The 22,108-nt window shown below is 39.7% G+C and overlaps 1 protein-coding gene and 1 long non-coding RNA gene across 5 annotated transcripts in view; both read left to right on the top strand.

The window, feature by feature from the left end:
• adgrv1 (adhesion G protein-coupled receptor V1) overlaps nucleotides 1-22,108 on the top strand; it is a 118,547-nt gene that overhangs the window by 81,784 nt on the left and 14,655 nt on the right. For all 4 annotated transcript variants that reach the window (XM_016677045.1, XM_016677041.1, XM_016677037.1 and 1 more), the window contains 4 exons: nucleotides 3,018-3,134; nucleotides 5,564-5,742; nucleotides 9,864-10,021; nucleotides 15,821-15,942. In XM_016677045.1, coding sequence (XP_016532531.1) covers nucleotides 3,018-3,134; nucleotides 5,564-5,742; nucleotides 9,864-10,021; nucleotides 15,821-15,942 — 576 coding nt within the window. The remainder of the gene's footprint in view (nucleotides 1-3,017; nucleotides 3,135-5,563; nucleotides 5,743-9,863; nucleotides 10,022-15,820; nucleotides 15,943-22,108) is intronic.
• Nucleotides 10,388-13,897, top strand: LOC107837494 (uncharacterized). Its single transcript, XR_001663515.1, has 2 exons — nucleotides 10,388-11,236; nucleotides 11,281-13,897. It is a non-coding gene; the product is annotated as an uncharacterized LOC107837494 (long non-coding RNA).

Below are 22,108 nucleotides of genomic sequence, written 5' to 3'. Positions count from 1 at the left end.
CAGGGAGTTTATTTGCTTCCACCTTCTGCATCAATTTAGACATTTGGTTTCGAAAAGGTATTTGTCTTTCAGACCCAGTTATCGAATTAAAATCCAAATAAATTTTGTCTAAAGCGAGGCTGAATTATTTAGAAGGCTGCAGTAGCCACAACATATATCCCAACCACAGTAAGCAGACCACCTATTGGGTCTTGTAAAGTAAAAAAAAAAAAAAAAAGTTTCCTGAGTTAGCATTTTGTCAAAGTATTGATGTTAGTGTTAGCAATGAAGAAAATGAACAAGAAATCTCTTTTTCTGTAGTAATGTCCCATTTATTTGTTTGCTTTCCATCAGTGTCTTTACTGGCAAATATTTGATGTAAATTTTAGGACATCATGTTAATATTGTTTGTACGGTATAACAGAGTAATATGTCCAGTGGTTTGAGCATTTCATCCCGTTTCAAACACAGATTAGATTTTATGTGATAGAACATATAAATACATAATTATTTAGTGGATCTGAAAAGCGTGGACATAGAAAGGTCCTAGTTCAGATATGAAATTATATTTTGAGCTTTGAACTCTCATTAAGTTCTAAGCTCTCTAATTTTGTTTAATCCAAAAATAGAGCAATTAGAGCTACTGCAAACCCACAAATACATTCTCATCCACCTCACAAGCTGGGAAAGGACACAGCTTCACATTTTCAGTTTCACATTTTCAGTTTCATATATTTCCGGAAAATGTATTGCTTGCCTTAGATTTCAATCTTACATCACAGTCATACATTACCAGAAGTTGTAGTAACCTACCCATATTTAGCATTTCCTGTTATCAGAGAGCTTGCAGGCAAACACACAGGACCATTTTCCAGCGCGTGTTTTGAGAAAGTCTGCAGCCTGAGGGTATAGACAGGTCGACTCCTGGTGAAACAAAGCAAAGAAGCAGCAGACAGGCACATGAGAAGTTTTACATCTGCGCCTGTGACCCCGGGCCCTCCCCCTCTTAGATTTTACTTTAATGCATACATTAAAAAAATAGGTTCAGTAATTGTACATGTTTTATATGTTTTTCTCTTTCTCACAGGTTTAAAAACACTTTTTCATTGCTTTGATTGTGACCCAAAAGTTTCTTCTTTTGTTCTCTCTATTTAGACAAAAATATAAGGCAAGAAATATAAACTTGTTTTTCTTTAGAACTCAATAAAAATCATACTGCTGTCATAAATAACATTAATGCATTTTTATGCAGTATAAAACCTTTGTCAATATTTTTATTTTTAATTAAATAATTTAGATGAATTGACCTAAGCAACAAATAAACACCTGTTAAATTAGTTTAAATTTTTAAGTGCATTTTGCACATAAAATATTTATATTATGTACTTTTACTCTTCATAGCAAAAGAAAATCCAGTAGCCAGGCTGCTGAGCAGACAGGCTGCTATTAGCGTTCTGTTATTCTGAAACATTGTCGCTTAAACGTGCTTCTTCCCTTTGCATCAGGAAGGGAAGCAATTTCAAACAGCCAAATTAGTCCTTCTCCTATAAGCTGGACCCTTATTTCAGCCAGCTGACCAGCAGCACATAGCAGCAGTTTGCTACTCCGTTCACTCTTTAACTTCCTGTGGTATTTATGCTAGGTTTTTAAATTGTAGGAACGATTCTTGCCTTCTGAAATCCACACTTTGTCTTATTGAAGGCAGTCCAATGCTAAAACCTCAGATCAAAATGTGGTAAAATGTTACATCATTTATATGTAAAGTGTTTCCCTGGAGATTTCTTTCTATCTTTTTATTGGTTTTCTTTTGGAATAGTTGCGTGTCACAATTTTTCTTCTGTGAAATCGCCCGTCTGTGCCAGCAAACACAGTCTGTCATTGCACAGCGTTTGTTCCCATAACATACCTGGCCAGCCTCTCCACTAGGCACAACTCCAGGCTGTTCAGTCACGAGTTCCCGTCCTGTGCTATTCCTCCCACTCACATCCTCCAGGCACCGCTTGGAACATGCACAGGAAGCTGACTCAGGAGTTTTTAAGGGATTAAAAACATAGGGACAGTTCTTTACATTTCCACTTAGAAGCTGCATGCTAGGACTTTTTTTTAATTTTTTTTTTATGAAAGGTGAAGTTGGGTAATCATTTCGGGTTCTCAGAATCAGCTTGCAAAATGTGAAAAGATGTGAGTGAAAACAGAAGCAATTTGGAAAGAAAGGGTAGAAAACATGATGCAGAAAACTTGGTGTTTGTTCTTGCATAACCAGGCACAAATGGGGTTATGTAATTACCGTTAGGCTAAAACCAGGTAAAATACTGAACTGGGGAAAACTCAGTAAGATTAGTAAGAAGTTAACAAAGTCCCCTGTTGCTGCTGTCTTCCATTCATGCTCATTCTGCTCCGCTGAGCAGGCGATGAGCCAACAGGCGGTTGGTTATGTAACAACTGCCTGACTGCATTTACTCCATGAGTGAAGGAAGCTCTGTGACAGACAGCTGAGCAGCAGCGTTTCCTGCTGCCCTCCTGAGTTTTCCTCAAAGATTTTGCCTCTATTGTAAACAAAGTTTCACCATGACCCATGACTCTTCTTTTTTTTTTTTTTGTCGCCGTCATCCTAATGTATTTTTTTTCTCTCTTGCATACAGTGATGTGTTTTTCTGTGTTTTTCTAACACAGCATGGAAGCAGTTCACTTCCAAGACGTGCATGAAAATCAACGTGGAAGGACATGAACATTTTATTTTTAGTGTTGTGTGATAACAAGTTAGTAGAAAATGATTTTAGTTCAGCAGATTCTTCTTTTGTTTGTTTCTTAATTACGTCAAAGCTTTAGTAATGTGTAAAACAAACGTCATAGTTTAACCATGAAATATTTTTCTGACAGTGTGAGAAGTTTCAGTCATGCAAAATGAGAACTTGGTTCCCAAAAGACACAAATCCTGCCAACGAAAAGAAAATCTGTGTGCTTTTCCTTTAATTAAGGAATGAAAGGTTTGCTAATGTTTGCTAATGTGTCTTTTATCTGTTTTTTTTTTTCTGCAGATATGCTTTCTGGTGTCAGCTTTCCGTGGTCCAGTATTTTCAGATGACAGCTGTGCTACTCTGGCGCTATTCTGCCACTATTTCCATCTGAGTCAGTTTTTCTGGATGCTCATACAGGTAAAACATAAATACAACATCCTCAAAGCTGAACAAAATAAATGAAATGCTGAGAATTTTGTCACAGAGTACACATGTGTAAATAACTGAATAGAGTCATTTACACATATGTAAGCCACATGTGTTATTGGTGGAGTGTTATGTGATTAACTCCAGAAGCATCTGAGGGGAACAGACTAAAGCAACAGTGCAACACTGGTTCACTGCAATGTCGACGTACAGAACCTGCTTAATGTTTTTTTCATGCCTGCTTGTTCACAGACTGTGACTTTGGAAGCTTTCATAAATGAAACCAACATGAAATGAGCCGTGACTGACCAACAGGTTTTTAGACACACATGGTTCTCATTAATATGGCAACAGAGCTGATATAGATCTGTGTTACAAGCCAACGCTTAGCCCAGACAGGGCTTGGTTCAAGTATGAGGAGAAGTGTTGCATGGCAACAATTACTTTAGACTTTGAGTGTTTTGTTTTTTGTTTTTTTTTCAGCAGCCTAGAAGCGTCTCCGTTCATATCTGTACTGTCAGCAAATGCACTGGCTGAGAAGCCCTGCAGACACTTGCTTTCATTAACATGTAATGCTAAAACCCAATTGTCCTCTTTATCAGTCCCGGTTAGCGCACACCGCTCATTTCCCCACCCACCTATTAGGTTGTTGCTTTCAGATAAGTGACTGAAAAGAGTGAGCACCATCAACAAGTGTTACACCCGAAAAAGTCTCGGATCAATAACAGCAGACTGTGTGTATGTGGGGATCTGCATGTCCAGCATCAGTTCAGAAGAACGCACCTCTTGGCACGACGACAGAAATTAAATCTGTGTCCACAAATGCAGTTTCGAGACTGCAGAGGCGTTAGGAGAGGCTCTCGGGTTACTGCAAATGTTCATAGTGTTTCATAACAACACAAGTATTTCAGCTGCAGAGAGAAGCCCTGCAGGCTCGCCTGTAGTAAGTGTTTTTCATTTCTCAGCGTGCCAGTTTGAAAGTCAAACAAGTACCTGAGGTACTAGTTTTACAGCTTTGTACACAATGCCTGTGAGTACGTTATCAGCAGGTGAACATATTTGATCATAACAATGGGCAAGAGGTTCATTCAGTTTATTTAGTACCTTCCAAAAGTATTCATAATGTTATTATGTTGTTTTTTTTTTTTTCATTTTACAATGCTTCAAATGACCTCAGATGTAAGAACTCATGGTAACTCTGGAGGAGCTACACAGATCCACAGCTCAGCTACTGATGAGACAACATCAACATTTTGGTCTCCATTCACGATATGTGTGGTGGAACATGGTGGTGGCAGGAATTTAATGTTCAACCAATTTGGTACCTTCATTATTTAAGTGGATTTCAGTGGAAACCTTTCAACAACAATTAGAATACACTTCGTAGTTCCCCTTAAACTTTGATGTACTCTTAGTGGAAATCCGATCAGCTCTGATGATAATCTGGTGTTTCATTCTCCACCACTGGATATTTAGATTTAAACTGCAAGATAACTCCGTATTCTCAGTTCAGTCTGGTCTTGAGCGTCCACAGGTAAACTGATCTCAGTCAGTCAGCCTTCTGATCTGCATCCCAAGCCAGTTTGCCTGGCAACACAATCCTTTGCATCAACAGTCGGTGAGTGATGCAGCCACTGCAGTGGCAACAACTCAGCACAAAGTTACCTGTAATCCTCTCTCTCTCCACGCTGCTCACAGCCAAGGAACATAAAGCTTTTGGCTCTGAATGACTCCGCTCTCCTGTGTCATTACACTGCAGTCAGATTGTTACACAACCTTTCTATCTGCCTTGTGTTTATTCTGAGAGGTTTTACGCCTGTTTTGTTAGTGATCATACAATATGGTGGAGAGAGCATTATCAGTTACTTTAAGAATTAGATCTCGCTGTCGTTTGTTGCATCACGTTTCCCTGAGCGCAAATCTCATATCTGAGGGTTTGCAATCAGATCCTCACCAGTCATTTATAGCTGTTTGTGTATTATATAAGCCTGAAGTCAAATTAATCTCGGCTCTCTGTTCTCGCCCATCTGGACCAAAAGCTGCTGAAGTCTTCCTGCAGGTAGAAGGCACTGTGTCTGCTTTGCAAGACAGGTGTTCAGAAAGTCTGCTTATGTAACGGTGCAAGGCTTAGCGTGTCAGACGGATGAGACGGTAAAACCCAGCTAAATTATAAAGCAAACACAGCTATTTTGGCTGTGATGCAAGCTATCACTTTCTATCTACTCACAAGCAGAAAATCCAGGAAAATCCTTGAGAAATCATTCATCATTTTCTGATCTGTTAAGGTTGTATTTATTTCTTTTTTCTTTTTTTTCTTTTTTTTTTTGCTACTTTAGGATTTTTTTATTCACAATCATTTGTGCTTGTACTTTGGTATTTCTTTCCAGTAAATTGTCTGTTTCCCTGAACTGTTTTCTCAGGCTGTGAACTTCTGGCAAGTGCTGGTGATGAATGATGAGCACACAGAGCGGCGCTACCTGCTCTACTTCCTCCTAGGCTGGGGACTTCCTGCCCTGGTCATCATCGTCCTGGTTATTGTTTTGCTCGGTGGCTTTGGGTGGACCATTCATGCTGCGTATGGAGTGGTGCATGGAGATGTGTAAGTTTGAAAATGTATTGAAATGCATGCATAGTACCACTCAGAATGAATGTAAAAATGCATGTTGGACTTTCAGTAATGCATTTTAGCTCCTTCTTTTGTTGAAGTTGTTTGTTTTTTGATCACAAAACGACTTCAGGGAATTTTACACCCGTCATTTGGAGCCAACTGTGGGTTTCAGGATATTTGACCACTCTTATCAGTACAGCTCATTTTCATTCTTCAGTTTCTCACAGTCAACCTGACCTTGAAGGTCCAGAAATTTTCTGAATTAAAAAACAAAAACTTCTTGAAGTTGTTTTATTATCAATCCACCCTGAAAGAATAACAATTAGAAAGCTTCCAAAGATCCCAAAGGAATCTGATTTCCATTGTCATTGTGCAAGAGAGCAAATGTCTGACTGATGCTAAGGTATTGTTTTGAACCAACATCAGAAAAAATAAATTAATCCTACGCCATGCCTGGTTTTAAAGAGCACACTCAAGTGTCCCTTTTTAGCACTTCTCTGAATCATGAGGGCTGACTGCAGTTTTCTATTTGCTCGGAGGGGAAACTCAGGATCAGTGTGAAAGGAAAACACCTGAGTCAGTGACGTCATATGAGGAGGCCTCTCGTCCAATCAGCTGAATGATTTAGGAAACGAGTCTCAGTGTTTGCATTCATCGCGCCACACAGAAACCTGACTCTTTGGTGGATTTTTTTATTTATTTATTTTCTGAAATCACTTCCTGTCTATCTATAGTTTTAAATAACGGACTAAATCACTTTGTAAAAAAAGTCCCTTTGATGGGTGTGTCTGTTTACCTATGGGTTGGTCTTCCTTTTTCATGTGCTGAAAAGGATGGGTTGAGCTCATCGCTGATGAAGCCTGAAACTTTGAATCACATCCTTAAACTAGCCGGTGGTCTTAGGTGGGGCTGTTATCCTTGGGATCGAGTGAGGGAGTGTGTTTCCTGTGGCTGGGTGTGAGACAGTAAGGGCACACATGAGGGATTTTAGGACACAGTGGAGGGTATTCAGTTTCCCCTGGAGAACATACCCTCCTATTTGAAGGAGCCTTTACATTCATTCACCCATCTCTTTTACTCCCGATCAGAGTAAATAGGTTGCCTCTTGTTTCCTCACCAACCCAGCTGTCTCGGTTTCACCCTGTCTGCGTACAAACGAGCCTTAAGCTCTGGTTCTACGTCACAGAGGTGTTTTCAAGGTAATTGTATCTGGGAGGACCAGCAGTTGTTAAGTCTTGGGGAGACACACACGAAGTGAGTGAAACTGATTGTGGATCATGCCGTTTCTTTTACAGCAGCATTGTAATACTGAGGATGTTAACAAGACCTTTGAAACGTTGAAATTAGAGGAGAAACTTCATCCTTAACTCCAAACCCTCCCTAAGTCCCAGAAGGGTGAAAGTACAACAGGCTTCACATAAATCTAACTACAGCTTTAAAAAGAGAAGCAAATACTTTTTTTTTTTTAGGTTACACAGACAATTAAAGAGAAGCTGCGTTCAAAATTCCACTAACAGCATTTAATATGCAGAATTAGTTTGAAATTATTTATTGGGTAGCTTTGTTATGACCCGTTTTGACAGGATTGTCCAGTTATCAAAATAACCCTGTACTACTGGATCCTGTATAGACCAATCCATGCCGGGGTTTGTTTAACACTGTTTTCCTCATTATTCTGCAGAATTTTAACATAAAACACTTATATAAAAGTGATTTCGATACTTAACATTAAGGCTGCGAGGGCCCAGGGGCAAAGCACAACCCATGCATGGAGGCCTTAGTCCTCGTGGTGGTGGTCACAGGTTCGATTCCCGTCCTGGCGACATTTACCTCACGTCTTCCCCCGTGTCTGATTACTCTGTTTCCTGTCGAACTACTTTCAAATAAAGGCCACTAGAGCCAATAAAACCTTAAAAAAGAATGGAACGTAATTCCCAAATGACTGAACATGTTCTATTTGTCTTGAAATGAATGATTCATCTACCCAGTCATAAAATTTCCTCATCACTTAATGCTCCAGTGAACTGTTAGTAGTAAGTGACAGATTGGGAGTAACAGCAGCCGATTCCCGAAGTGGGTGGGCAAATAAAATCACTGAGGGTGCAAAGGTCGCCAACAGAGTTTCGAGCTGCGGGTTAATTTAAGAACAGTTTAAATACTCAAGCAGCTGCATCCAAAAGTGCATTGCAATACAAAGCTTTAGATGTAGTTGTGTAAAGCAAGCGACCATAAACTGTGAAGTGGTGGAGATGTGCTCTCTAGAGTGATAAATTATGCGTCTTTCTGATTAGCCCAGGTTGACAGTTGCTAGGCAAACTTCACTTTCCTGACTGCCAAAGACCGAGTATAAAGTTTGAGACAGAGGATATTATGACATCCAGCTGGCGTGTTGTTGGTCCCTCAGCTCCAGAGAAAGGAACGCTGATCACATTCCAGACATTTTAGATGTTTCTTTTGTGTCTAAGGAGTGAATATGTGGGAAAAGTTTGGGTTTAGCCCCTACAGTTCTAACATGGAAGAGCACTAGCGCACAAAGGCCTAAACCTAAAAAAAACACCTTTTGGGATGAATTAGAGCAAATTGTAAGTCAGTTTTTTTTGTGCAGTATCAGCATTTGACTTTGCCAGTGTTATCTGTGAAGAAAGGTCAAATTGACCATAACCACAGTCTTACATCTTGCAGAAAGCCATTCTAGAAGACTTGAAGCTGTTTTAGCTGCAAATGGTGTTAAATGTTGTATCAAAACCTTTTTATTAAGAATGGAGTGTAATTTCCAAATATGCACAAAGGCAAGTGTTTCAATATGGTGGCAATCTTTAAACCCAGCCTTTTTTTTTTTTTTCCGCCTTCGGAAGAAACTAATTGAAGTCTGATCAGGTTGGGTCAAACTGGGTCAAAGTTTATAACACAATGTTTGATGAAAACTACTCAAGATTTCGTCTCACCGTAAATCCAGTATTTGGGTCAAAAGACCCAGTAGTTTTTGTTCAGTATATACTTCTTGGCATTAGAGTTTCTTTAAGTCCTTTTATTGTCTTATTTGTTCAAATTTGAATTACTGTTATAGTCAAGTAAAATGTTACCATATCATGCCAATAATAAATGTACATTTCATAAACTTTGAGCTTGAGCTCAGAGTTCTGTCCATAAGGTCATTGGACTGAGTGATTCATGACCTCATGCTGTCTGGTAAATATGAAAAGAAAATGCACCGAGTGACCCTTACAGCTGGGGAAAGTTTCTTCATCCTCTTTAGGAATCCCTAGAAATTTTTATGTTATCTGAGTCTTCGAATACAGCTGGCTCTCCCCCTCATAAAAACAAGCAGCACTGACACCCATTTCCTATGAAAGCTGAATTGGTGGGAGGATATGACACACATATTTATTTGGCATACCTCCTTATATTTTGGCTAGCACAGCTCTAATTAGTTTACAGCACCAGCTCAATCCTATCAGTAACTCTTTGCTCCCACCAAACTAGTTTGTGTTGTTAAAAAAAAGTACAAAAGTCACATGAGCATTCAGCTCTGCTCAATTCTCATATGGGCATGAAGGATTTTTCAGAGGAAAACGTTTAAAATGACAAATATGCATATACAAGAGAAAGATTATGGCAAAACACCAGCTGAAATAAAACCTTGCCCCATATAGATAAATTATTTCAATTTATCCTCAATCACCGCTTTTCTAGAGAGCTTTCAGTACATACATGGTTTTTTCTGGTGATTTTCGTCCAAGTCTTAAATAAGGAGAACAAGTGACCTTGTTGTTTATCCGCTTGCAGCACTGGGGTGGCCTTGTTGCTCAGCAGAGTTAATAATGAACATGTTTTGCTTTCACTGCTGTTGAACAATAATCCTTTAAGTCTTAGGAAGGCTCAGAAGTCTCACTGAGAAAATCCTGTTCATGAAATATGAAGAAAAGTTTCAAAAATAGACACAGTGAGAAACAGACTAAGAGCTAAAAACACCCGGCTCTACAAAAAAACCATGTGATGTGTGATTTCCAGACCTCCACGCTGAACACACGCTAATGTGTTTGTTCTTTCTTTTAAAAGAAATACACAGCGTAAAACACAGTTTCTAACATGTTTCCGTATCTCTTCTCCAGATGCTTCATCCCAAACATCTACGCAGCTCTGTGCACGGCGGTTTTGGTGCCTCTCATCTGCTTGGTTGCAGTGCTGGTTATATTTATCCACGCCTACCAGGTAACTGAGCAGTGGAAGGCCTACGATGACATGTATCGTGGAAGGACAAACAGCACAGGTAACCAATGTAATCGTTTCAGTGTTGTTTTTTTTTACTTGTTTCCAAATATGTGAAGAGACACACATCCATCCCCTGTTTACATAGGCAAACTGAGCTATGCAAAAACTGTTATTCCCCTTGAGGTTTTCCACATTTTGTCACTCTAAAACCACAGTGTAAACTGGGGGGGTGGTGGTTATGTCTTAGACAACAAAAAATATTTAATTATAGACCTTCTGAAAGATTTTTATTGATTTTAGGTCTGACTTTTCTGGACTTTTTCGTTCTAAAATATGAAAATACTTTTCTCTAAACTCATTTCCATCTAATGTCAACAAAAGTCAGAATGTATAGATATTTGATTTGTACTTTCTAAGATTAAATAAAATTTTACGGATTTTCACTTTAAGATAATTAAGTACTATGCAAATAACTGACTTCATTTGACTGAGGTCAAGAAGGACACAGACAAAATAAAACTGTCTGGCTTTATGTTTAAGGCTGTTTTCATACTGGGATGACTCTTTCTCCTAACTTACCCCACTTGTATTCAGAAACATAAACAGAAAAAAACCCCACTGAAAGTCATGTTGTTGTGAGTGAAACAATGCAACTTGTATTTATTCAGCCATCACATCTATTTGGCTAAGGATACCACTTGAAATCCCTTTTAACTACAAGTGGTAAATGCTCTTACTATAATAACGTACCAAGATGTGTGCAAACACTCTTGAACTTCTGCACGATTAAGTTGTGTTGTCTGGATAGAAATAACTCTCAGCAGAAGTGGGAGAGGAGTGAATCAGAGCTATTCACTCAGTGCAGTCAGTCATTTTGCCCACTCATGAAGATCCAACCCAAACATCTTCAGTCTCTCATCATTCAGGTTGTTATCACTGACAATCAGCAGGCTGTTTAGCTGCTTTGTGCTCAGTCACGGCCCTTCAGTGACAAACCAAACCTGACTTAATGCATTTTGCTCTGTACACTTTTTTTCCCCCTAAAACTGAAGGAACAAGGTGATCAAATGAAAGGAGAGTAGATGGCTGCAAATGCTTTGCAGTAAAGTTCTCATTTTGTACTATGGACGCTACACTCACCCTATGTGAGCATCTACGGTCCAGTGCACCACCGTACCTTTAAATTGTATTTATGTTAGTTGAAGGCACAAAAACTTGGCAGCACTGACTGATCAAAGTTTAGAGGAATTAACCGTGTTGACTCTGCCTTCCTGTTATCTGGAAGACTCTGCCTTCCAGATAACAGACTCTGTTGAGTCTGTTATCTGGAAACATAATGACTCAACGGAATCCTGTTTGCACACAGAAACCATCCGTAAAGCTTCCACACTAAATATAGCGTTTTCAATTTCATTTTGATTTATTGGAGCCTCATGCAATGAAATCTGTGGTGTCCACAGACTCTCTCACAAATGTCCAAAGTCCAAAACAAATTTTAAAAATAACAAACAAGATCTGGGAACATCCCTTGTTCGTTGCTTCCTATCGTTGCTTCATCACCAGCGGCTCACAGCACAAACAGCAAAGCCTGCACTTACGTTAACCTGAGGGCAGTCATGTTTTTGGATTGTGGCACAAAGGTAGACTCCCTGAAGATAACCGGCAGAACATGCAAACTCCATGCTGAAACACCCCAGGGTGAGGGTCACATCTGCACAAACATATTTAGCAAAATTCAGCTCATTTTTGGGGACACTGACAGATTCCCAACCTCCGATATGAAGCAGCCTTGAAACTACTAATTTGAATTTATTCCTCTATCGAACATAGCTGAAGGTTCTTTCTGTTATCATCTATCAGTAGTTAGTGTTAAATGAGAGACTCTTTATCGCTCGCGCACATTCACTTCAAGTTCAACCTTGACGTTTCCAATTAGCTGTCAAATTCGTAGGACTCTTGTTGCTTATACTGAGGTCACAATTTTCAAACTCCTCACTGCAGGAAACAGCCGGTGTGATAAGTCGAGGTCTAATCTTTCTACTGGCGCAGGAGTGTGAGAAGCCCACATGTTAAACTCACAGGACTATGTGAAATATAGCAGGACCGCTGACGTCAGCAGGATCGGGTCAGCGTCTGCCTGAGCACGCTGCGTACCACTTGTGAACACGTACCTATCAGAGAATGACTGGAACTCTCCCGCTGTGCCCGACGCAGTGCTGGGCAATGAAAAGGAAGCAAACTGAACTTGAAATTAGGGATATCAAAATGTCATCTGAGAACCCTTATCGCAGCCCAGCTCAGCCCACGAGGAGTGTTTATGAGACTTGATGTTCTTCCTGATACAAGCTTTTTACAGCACCAGTTGCTCCATGAACACACGCTGCTCAGGCATTGATTGGCCAGAGCAGGAATCAACAAATGCATGTGATGGATAAGGTTTTATTGCAAAGTGTTTTATTGTTTACAGTGCCTAGTGAGCGTACTTTACCTTTTGAACATTAGCAACAAACAGAAACTTGAATTCATTTCACCAGGATTTTATGAGAGACTATCACAGAAGTGTGAAGTGAAGGCTTTTTGTTTTGTAAAAAAAAAAGAGAAAAAAACAGTGTTGGTAATTTTTGATGTAGCCATCATTTCTTTGTCGAATCACCTCAACATTATGCTGCCGTCGCCGTGTTTCACCTGTGTTCTGGGTCATGTGGAGAGTCATGTTTCCACCATATACAGCATTTGGCATTTAGGGCAAAAAGTCAAGTCTAGGTTTTATCTAACCAGAGCGCTCCCTCCCATGTGTTTACCCCACTTGGGGTATTGATTCAAGGGTTATGAATAGTTTTGAAAGTCCCTATGGCCTCGGTCATTGTCTGTCCAGTTAATTTATCAGCCACCCAGGCCTATGTTTACAGTTCGAAACTCTTACATCATTTTTTTTCTCTTAATCTCTTAATGCTGATGCTGCAGATGTTGTATTGTTATCTTATCACCACGTCCTCTTTGCAGCTCACTGTTGCTACAGCTGCTGACCTGTTTGAGTCGCCGCTGAAAGTTTTCTTAAGTATTTTCTGGTTTGTCTTTTCAAGCCAAGACACTGAGCTAATATACAAACTGTAAGCTGGAAGTTGTGGAGAAGAGTAGCTCCCTCATCCAAACAGACAAATGAAACAAACCTTCACAGGAAGATGCACATATTCAGTTTCATCTTGTGCTCATATATACAGTTTTTTGTTGTTGTTGTTGTTGTTGTTGTTTTTTGTTTTTCTCTGTCTTGGTAATATCCAGTCAAACTGCCAGTCAGCATTTTGCAGTCGGTCTCCATTTGGCTCTGGGAACCTGCTCTTACTGTGGGAGCTCTGTCTCGTCCAGAGAGTGGAATGTGCTTACACGGTTGGAAAAATCAAACTGGTTAGAGAGGAGAAGCAGACAGATGTGCTTGAGTGGAAGAAAGAGAGCGAATGAGATAGGAACAGTATGTGCTGCTGGAAGCAGCATAAATACCTAAAGAGCCAGCTGTCTTCAAGCTGTCTTCTAATACTGTTCTGATAAGAAATAAGACCACAGAAACGTCATAAACAATGATCAGTGTTTCGGGAGGAAGGCTTAAGGGAAATATGTCTCCAATGAAGGCAGCAGGCGGGATTTAGGAATAAGACTGAGAAAAGAAGCGGACACTGCAGCAGAGTGGAAACGACAAAACCAAGGAAGTGGCGCCTAAGTGAGGGCTTTTTGTGCAAACCTGGGCTCCGTGTTTCCATCCTACTTGTGAAGTGAAGTGGACTCTGCTGGACACTGTGTCCTACATAGCAGCAAGCTACAGCTAACCTGAGTCAGCGTAGTAGTTTTATATAAGGTCACCCCACAGGATTCAAAGATGAGTTTAGAACCAGATTTTTCTTTTTTTTTTTTTTTTTATTCTCGCTTTTCTTTGACAAGGTAAGATGAATTAAAGTCTCATCAAATGTGCCCCATACCCTCATGACAGACGCAGTGCCTTGAAAAGGCATGCATACCCTCCAAACATGGAAAAGGTAAACATAGTTTTATTTTGCATACAAACATCTGAAAAGTGAGTTGAGCGTGGACTGAGGCTCCCAAAGTAAGTGTTTTTGCAAAACCTCTTTCTTTATTGTTGTGTCTCTGCAAGCTTTGCACACCTACGGAGAGAAGTGCCAAAAATGCACAGACGTCTATGGATGTGCTGTGACATAATGTATGAACATTCGAGGGTATGAATACTTTTTCAAGTTGCAGCACTTCCATGTGGATTAGATATGAAAACTGCTAGGGGCAGATCGGGAGGATAATCACTTCTAGTGTATTTTTATTTTTTTTTTTTTCATTTTACTAAACTGACAGATGTGTCTCAGTCCAAAAGCTGCTACTAACAATGTTTCCTAATAAGGCAATCAGACTTGGGTAGAGCTTAGGTTCACTCTGTCTGCTCGGCCTCTCTGGGGATTTTATCTGGAACGTTCCTGTTATGAATCAAAAAGCGTTATTAATACAAGATGTAGATTAAGTGTACATGTCCTCTCCTTAACAACTGAATTAATCTTTATCGTCTTGATAGTGGCAGACTGCTTTAAAGCATCAAAATAAGACCCATGTTTCGAAAAAAAAAAAAAAAAGTAGCTTTGAGAGAAACCTTTTCAGAAACAGGTTGAACTTCTAGTTTCATTTAATCTTAGAAACACAGGAAAACCTTTCAGGCAGACAGAACTTTTGTGTTTGCTTGCTAATATGCAGACAGGAAGTCCTTGAGCCATGTGGTCGCATGTTTGCTCTTACTGCGCATACTGTATTTCACACGTGCGTGGGCTTTCTGGGTGCTGTTTGGAAGCAGGGAGGAAGTGTCGCGCCTTTTACATTTATAGGTCATCTGTTAACAGAACCTGTTGAAGCAGGCGAGTTGAAGGGTTTTCAGTCAGGCTACTTACGTCACATCCACTCTATTGAGGTCTGCGGCCTTGATGTACCTGCAGTTGAATTTGCATCAGGATCTAAAAAATAGACATGTCTTAATAATCAAAACCATTTTACAGAACACCAGTATATCCACTTCTCTTTCCCTCAGCCATATTAGTGATGACATGAGGCTCAACACATGAGTACAGCAGCAGAGCCTAAACGTGTGAGCGTAGAGGCAGGTCTTTGTGCGGTGGGGGTCATTCAAGGTCACTCGCTGCATGTCTGCTTCAGTGTTTGAGGCTTTAGTCTGGATCCACATGGTTTATCTGCTTTATGCCACATCTTTTTCACTTGAATTTCAAATCTGCATTGGCACATTGAAATTTGAAGTCCTGCATAGCTTTTCAAATATCTGCATGTGTATGATGCGTTTTATCATCAGATGGCTTTTACACGAGGCCGAAACATAGAAGACTGAGAACTCAGGTAAAACTCTCCAATCAGTATCACTCTCTGATGAATGGATTTCACAAGGAAAATATACCCAATTGTTATTTGAGAGTATTTAAAGATTAGTTGTTGGAGTTAGAAAACTGCAGCGTTGATGTTAGCTACTTAATAGACACATTTCTGATGTTTAGTGCAGGTTTATCAATGAAGAAGACAATATGAGCAGGCTGGAATTGTTCAAATCCGAGTCGGATAATTGATGTTATTTGTCACTCTGTAAGATAAATGTCCCACCAAGTGTACATTAAAAAGTAAGGCTGGGCTCATCCACACAATGACTGAGACCATGGCATCCAGCCAAAAAGCAGCTCAGGTGGACATTATGGTCTCTATAAGACAAAGAGACACAAGTGGTGCGCTAAGTTTTTGGCTGTAGTTGTTTTTAACAGATGATGTTTTAAAGTCTTATTCCGTTTTTTTTTTTTCTTTTGTGCTCCAGAGGTGCCGCTGGTCCTTTACTTGTTTCTGCTCATCTCGCTGGTCTGGTTGTGGGCGGGACTCCACATGGGCTACAGATACCTGTGGCTCCTCATCCTCTACGTCATCTTTAACTGCCTGCTGGTAAGACCGCTTGCTCCTTTCATTGTTTGCCGACCCGTTGATTGCTGATTACAAAAACCACCCGCTGGCAGCCTGCTATCATGAATGTTTGTGCCAACAGTTGTGCTTCCCACAATCTGAAAACAATGCACTCGATGTGAAGAGGGGGCAAAGCTAACCAATAGAATTGTGTTGCTGCATTCTGCTCTACCTAAAATCTGTGTCTTTTTTTTCATTTTCTGGATTTGATCCTACACTGATGCCCAGCCTCAGAGAGCTGGGGGATGCCTCAGGAGAACGGTGGAAATCAGGACTGTATGGTGTCATATCTTCATATCTGTCCAGACTTTACTCCGATTCTGTTCTTCAGAAGATTAAACCAGGAGAGCAATGAAAGACTGCTGTCACTTAAACCTAAAACTGAACGGTGGAGGGGCAAAAACCTCCCCTAGGAAGCATCTGCAGATGTGACACCAGGTTTAGCAGCAATGTGGTAGGAAATAAAAACCTGTTTGGTGAAAACTAATAGTACAGTAGCATCATGATTCCATTCACAGCAATATGGAGTTCCCCTAAATTGCTGTGATCTAGCTATTTATTGTCAACTTTTATGTGAGTGTATGTGCAAGCCAGAGTGGGTAGTAATACTATTTTTTAAATGTGTGTATTGTTATGAAAAGCTGATATTACTCTAAAGGTAAAAAAATAATAAATACTACTTTTTAGCTTGTCTTGAGCACATATCTCACATTGGTTCTAGTGTCAGTAGTAGGTTTTTTAAAATATTTGTCGGCCAAAGATTCTAGGCCACTTTTTAGCCGTAAAGTGCACAGTCACAGGTCTGTGGTAACCCACGGTGATATGTGGCGTTCACATGCTAAAGGCAACAGTGTTGACCGAAATGAACTGGCCCTGTTGGCACAGTGACCAGGAAGACGAGATGATGTCAGCGCCAGCAGTCAGTGTCGCACTTTGCGATGGTTTGTGATCTCAGGCAAGTTTTGTTTGGTTCTGTGACCTCATGTGGATAGTTTGATCAGCTCACATTATCATGAGCTCATGTATGTGTATGTATTTATGTATGCGTTATTATTAAAAATGAACAGTTATGTGGCAAAAAAACAGCTAATAAAAAAGTCTTAAAATATTTAATAACCAACTTTGAAATAAAATAATTAACCATAAGAGATATGACATAGCTATAGACTAAATAGTTTGTTTGCTTTCAGGAACATCCAAAATGTCAGCTGCTCTGAGGTCTTAAGGAAAACATTTCCACAGCTGAAGGGTTGTAAAAAGCAAAAGATGCCCTTTTCCCTCCTTTTTCATATCAATATAAGACTTGAGAGAACGAAGGACATACGGGACAAAAACAAATACGATAAGCACCTTAAAATCCACAGTAATACGTGGCATTGATACTGTAGGCGCCATTGCGAAGGTGTTACAATAGAGCACATTAATTTCAGTCCTGAAGTGAACAGGTATGAAATACAGAGACTTTAAAATGAATCTGATTCATCTGACTTACAAAGAAGCTGGGATTGAGCTGTTATTCTTTTAGGAAGAATAACAGCTTCCTAAAAGAATAGAGTAGGTTTCTGCTTCCTCAGAAACCTATTCTGAGAAAAAGCAGAAACCTATTCTATAAATGTAAAAATGTTGTACTCGCAGGATAAAATGTGATGCCCTTCTGGTTTTTGATTGATGGATTCAACAGTTCTCCATGAGATGCTTAAAGGTTTCGACGGTTTCGTAACGTAACCCTGCTCTAAACGTCTCCACAGCTTCATCCCTGACCTGTCTGCTGCGCTTGACTAAAGCCACCAGAAGCTTCTTCATTTTCCACCTTCACTCTTCCTGCCACTGAGAGCCTGATGCACTCAGGGACACTGTAGCACAAAATTGCAAGGAGGATAATGTAATTTAAAGGGTTCGTCGCAGTTTAAATAGATTCCCTTTAGATTCAGATTGCCCTTCTCTTCAGGCGGGTCAACCTCTAGCGTCAAGATGTGGGCAACGTCTCTCTTCTGTAAAAGAAAATAAAAACATATACTCGCTGTAGCTGAAGATTGATTTTCAGCAAAAGTGCAGCTTCAAAGCGCTGGGCCTCTGAAGTTTGACGCAGGAACAAACAAGGATTCATAAAAGCAAGAAGAGGTGAAAAGCCCCAAAGCTAAACCGTGTGACTGAAGATATTGATTAAAAGGAAAGTAAGCGTGGGACTTTGTTGAGATGCTGCTGAATTGAGGGGAAAAAAAGGCTCTAATCTGTATTTTGTGGCTTTTGAATGTATGTTTATTCTCAGGAGATACCCTAATTCATGCAGCTGTAGGTGGGGGGCACTGGTAAAGCTTGTGACAGTGGGAGATTTTACAGACTGAAAGAGAAAAAAAAATGTAGGTACAAAATTAGACTATGGTGGTAAAGACTGATGTTTGTTTACATCAAAAACTCTGGACACAATGAGCAAGTACATAATAAATTTCGAATTCACGAGCAAGGGTAAGTATATGTCTATCAATTAACGTAAATGATACATCGTCAGACAAGTCTGCTACGTTACCACCGCTCTCTGGTAGCATTATTATTCAACTTTCTGCTTCTAAACTCACAACCTCGTTTTTTTTTTTTTTTTTTTCAGGTTTTCGTTTCCATTGTGTGGTTGGAAGTTATTAGAGTGTTGGTCACAGCTGCAAGGTGTTGCAGAGTGGTTCTTGTTTTCTTCATGCCGTGAACTTTCCATTCGAAGAATTTTCCATATTTACTTCATGTAGCTGTAAGGCACACCTCCCTGCTGCTAATTACGGAACATTATTAAACAGTTGCAGATGTTACAGCTGTGCATGCGTGTGTGTGTGTGTGTGTGTGTGTGTGTGTGTGTGTGTGTGTGTGTGTGTGTGTGTATTCGTGCTCCAGAGTATTCAGAGCTCTGCGTTTACTGAATGTCGTAAAAACGGGTACTGGTTTCCAGCTGCACAGTTAACGGTACTGGACTGAGAAGCTAATCGCATTCAACGTTACGCCGAAAATAACTGACCTTTAAATCTAAAGGCTGCACCTTTTCCTTCCTCCTTCCGCCCTGTTTTTCAGCCGTACATCTGCGCTTCACCAGGCTGAATTAGAAGGAGATAATCGAATTTCCATAGCAGCGCCCCTCATTATCTCCTCGTTCTGCCCGTAAACCTTTCCTCGTTATGTCGGCAGCCGTCAAAAATAACAGTAACAGTTTTCATAATGATTTATTACCAATCCGCACTTTTTTTATTTAATCTTTATCTAAGAATAGGATAACTGATATGTGTGTGGAAACTTCTTACAAGCATCAAAAAAAAAAAAAAAAAAAAAAATCACTGACGTGTCAGAGCCATGCAAGATTTAAGGGAAGCGATTCTTTTTCTTTTATGATCATGGAAAATGTTTCGTATCCATCATAATCACTTTAAGAGGTCAGGTAGAGTAATGCTGCATCAACAAGTGCAGTAAAGCCGTGTTTTTTTGTTTGCTTGTTTGTTTGTTTGTTTTTATAGTGCCCCTTGAACTTTTGTAAGGTTTCGTCACATTACAAATACAAACTTTATTGCTGTTTTATGAAATAGATACAGAAGGCATTGCATAACTGTGATGTGAATGGAAAATATTTAAAAAAAATTTTTTTTACAAATATAAATCTGGAAAAGAGAATTTGTGTTCAGTCGTCTTTTACTCTAAAACCTTTTTTCCATTGCAACCAATTGCCTACTTACTAAGTAAAGTTCGTATCTGTATATTTTAATATCATTTGAAATTTTGGTCTTCTATGAAGGACTCAGAGGTTTGTTTGAGAACAAACAGAGACAGTCAGAGGTTTAAAGCAGTGGTACGTTATAAAACATTGACCAAAGCATTAAACATCTCACGGCACACTGCTTGATCCTTATCAGAAAATTAGAAAAAGCTTCAAAACCACCTAAGATCATGACCGTCCAAAAAGAGCTCCACAAATCCACATCTTAGGCGAAAGAATCTGCCAACAACAACTATTAGTTGTGCACTTCTTCAATCTAAAACAAAAGAGTGGAAAAAAAAAATAAACTCAACTCATCACATGCAACTATTACTGGGAAACAGGCTGGTGCCGGCGCCATGCTGTGGGGAGGCTTGTTGGAGCAGGAGCAGGGAAGTTGGTCAACTCTAATGGGACTGAGAAATTGTGGCTTAAAAACTAATTTATAGACACACCCTCTGTTTAATTTAATTGGACTTGAGGTATTTTGAATAGAGGAATGTGCGAAGCTGTTAGAGACATGCCACAGAAGACTTGCAGCTGTAATTGCAGCCAAATGCAGATCTGCAAAAAACTGATTCAAGGGAGTTGAACAGAAAAGGCAGTTATTTGTTTTCAATCCCTTTAAAAACCATGTGTGTTTGTGCAACGTGTCAAATACAAGTTCGTGTTTTTCCACTTTCCTTTCTATAAATAGTTTATACCCATCACGATATTCAGGTCTGATTCTCTTCCCCAGATATTTATGTTCCTATTCCTTATATTTTCCTTCCAACGTAAGGATTCGTAGTTTACGAACATCAAAAAAAGAGCTTTTGCATTTCAATTCATGGGGAAAAGTTATGGAGCAAGTTAAATGAGGGGTTAAAATGAAGTCAAAATTTTATGCAATTTAAAAGGAAATGTAAGGAGGTCGTTTTCACAAGATGTGTGAGAGATAGCACTAATGTGTATATGTAAATTGAGGCTAACGCATATGAGGGTGTGGGTGTGGATGCATATACTTGGACATATGAAAACCCAGATAAAATGGGAAATGAATTAACCTGTTTATTTTTATTTTGGATTGGATTTATTAATGAGGGTCCATCTGAAAACATCGTATGAGTTTTATGTGGTAGGAGTTCGTAAGTTTCTAACTTCTTCCTACTCCTTTTCGAGCGTGTTAAGATTACTGTGGTGCAAAAATATGACTCTTCTGCATTCCTTGTTATTGTGCATGATTTTATACTACTATACTATCATGTTCGAAATAAATTTTTAAAAACGCCCTCCGTGCCCTCTGACCTTTTCTCAGCATCGTGCTTCCCATCTCTAAAGTCTCCTCTCACTCAGGGAACACTTGCATAACAGGCCTCTGGTTGTAAAGCCTGATTCTCAGGCTGGCAAGTGCTCTGTGATAATCACCCACATGAAGATAACAAAATGAGCTACCAGACTTAAGGTCACATCTGACACCTTTTGTTTAGCATGTTTGATTTGATGATACAAAAGTGGGTTAATGTCCTTGTTCAGCAGGTATAAAGTATGGAAGAAGTTATGCTAGTTCAGTTGCTTTGCAGGCCACTGAGCACATCTTCTAACACAAAGAGATCCAATCTCCTGTGTTATTCTGATAATTATGTTAAATCAGTGGTTATTTTTATACGCCATGGATTAGCTCTTTTTCTTCTTTTCTTATTATTACTTTAAGTTTGAACTTATAAACCGATGACCTGCGAGATCTTTCATGTGTTTTACATCTGTTTGCTGTTGTGCCGCGTTTCACAGTGTTCCCATAAATGAGCACTTTCCAGTTATGGTTATTGTTTTTTTTCTTTCCTGGTAATATTGACCGCAACTGCCTATGATGTGTTTAATTCTGTGTCTGAGACCTCCGGGGAAGATCTAGCGATGTCGATTACTTTATGGGAGAGTTAAAGTCGCAGCACCAGACTAACTTTTTGTGCTTGGTTGAACTCAACATTTTTATTTATTTTTTTTATTTTTATTTTTTTCATGATTTTTCAAGATTTGAGCTTAACTCTCCTGTTGTCCTCGGGTCAAAATGACCCATCTTTACAATGTTGTCCTCGGGACAAAATGACCTGAGGACAAAATGACCCGAGGACAACAGGAGGGTTAAGGTGGATCGTTAAAAACCCAGACAAAGCTGTTCACCATGAGAGCCGAAAAGCGTACATTTTAAATTTAAACTTGACATTCTGCGTGTTTGCATGGGTTTCCTGGTTGAAAATGGATCCCGTCTTTGTGCGGCGTGCGTGCTAAGACACATTTACAGTTTGTTTTGGCATGTCGTGACCCGCTCAGCCGTCATCACATCTTGTTGAGTGTTGCGAAATGCCGGGAATACTTGTGGCATTTGGCGTTCTGGTGTTTTGCTGTAATTCCCAGCCCGGTGTTGGTGTCTGAGAAAATGTT

This window comes from Poecilia formosa, unplaced genomic scaffold (assembly GCF_000485575.1).
Source record: "Poecilia formosa unplaced genomic scaffold, Poecilia_formosa-5.1.2 Scaffold5, whole genome shotgun sequence".
Taxonomy (NCBI): Eukaryota; Metazoa; Chordata; class Actinopteri; order Cyprinodontiformes; family Poeciliidae; genus Poecilia; species Poecilia formosa.
This window is presented reverse-complemented; position numbering and strand designations above follow the sequence as displayed.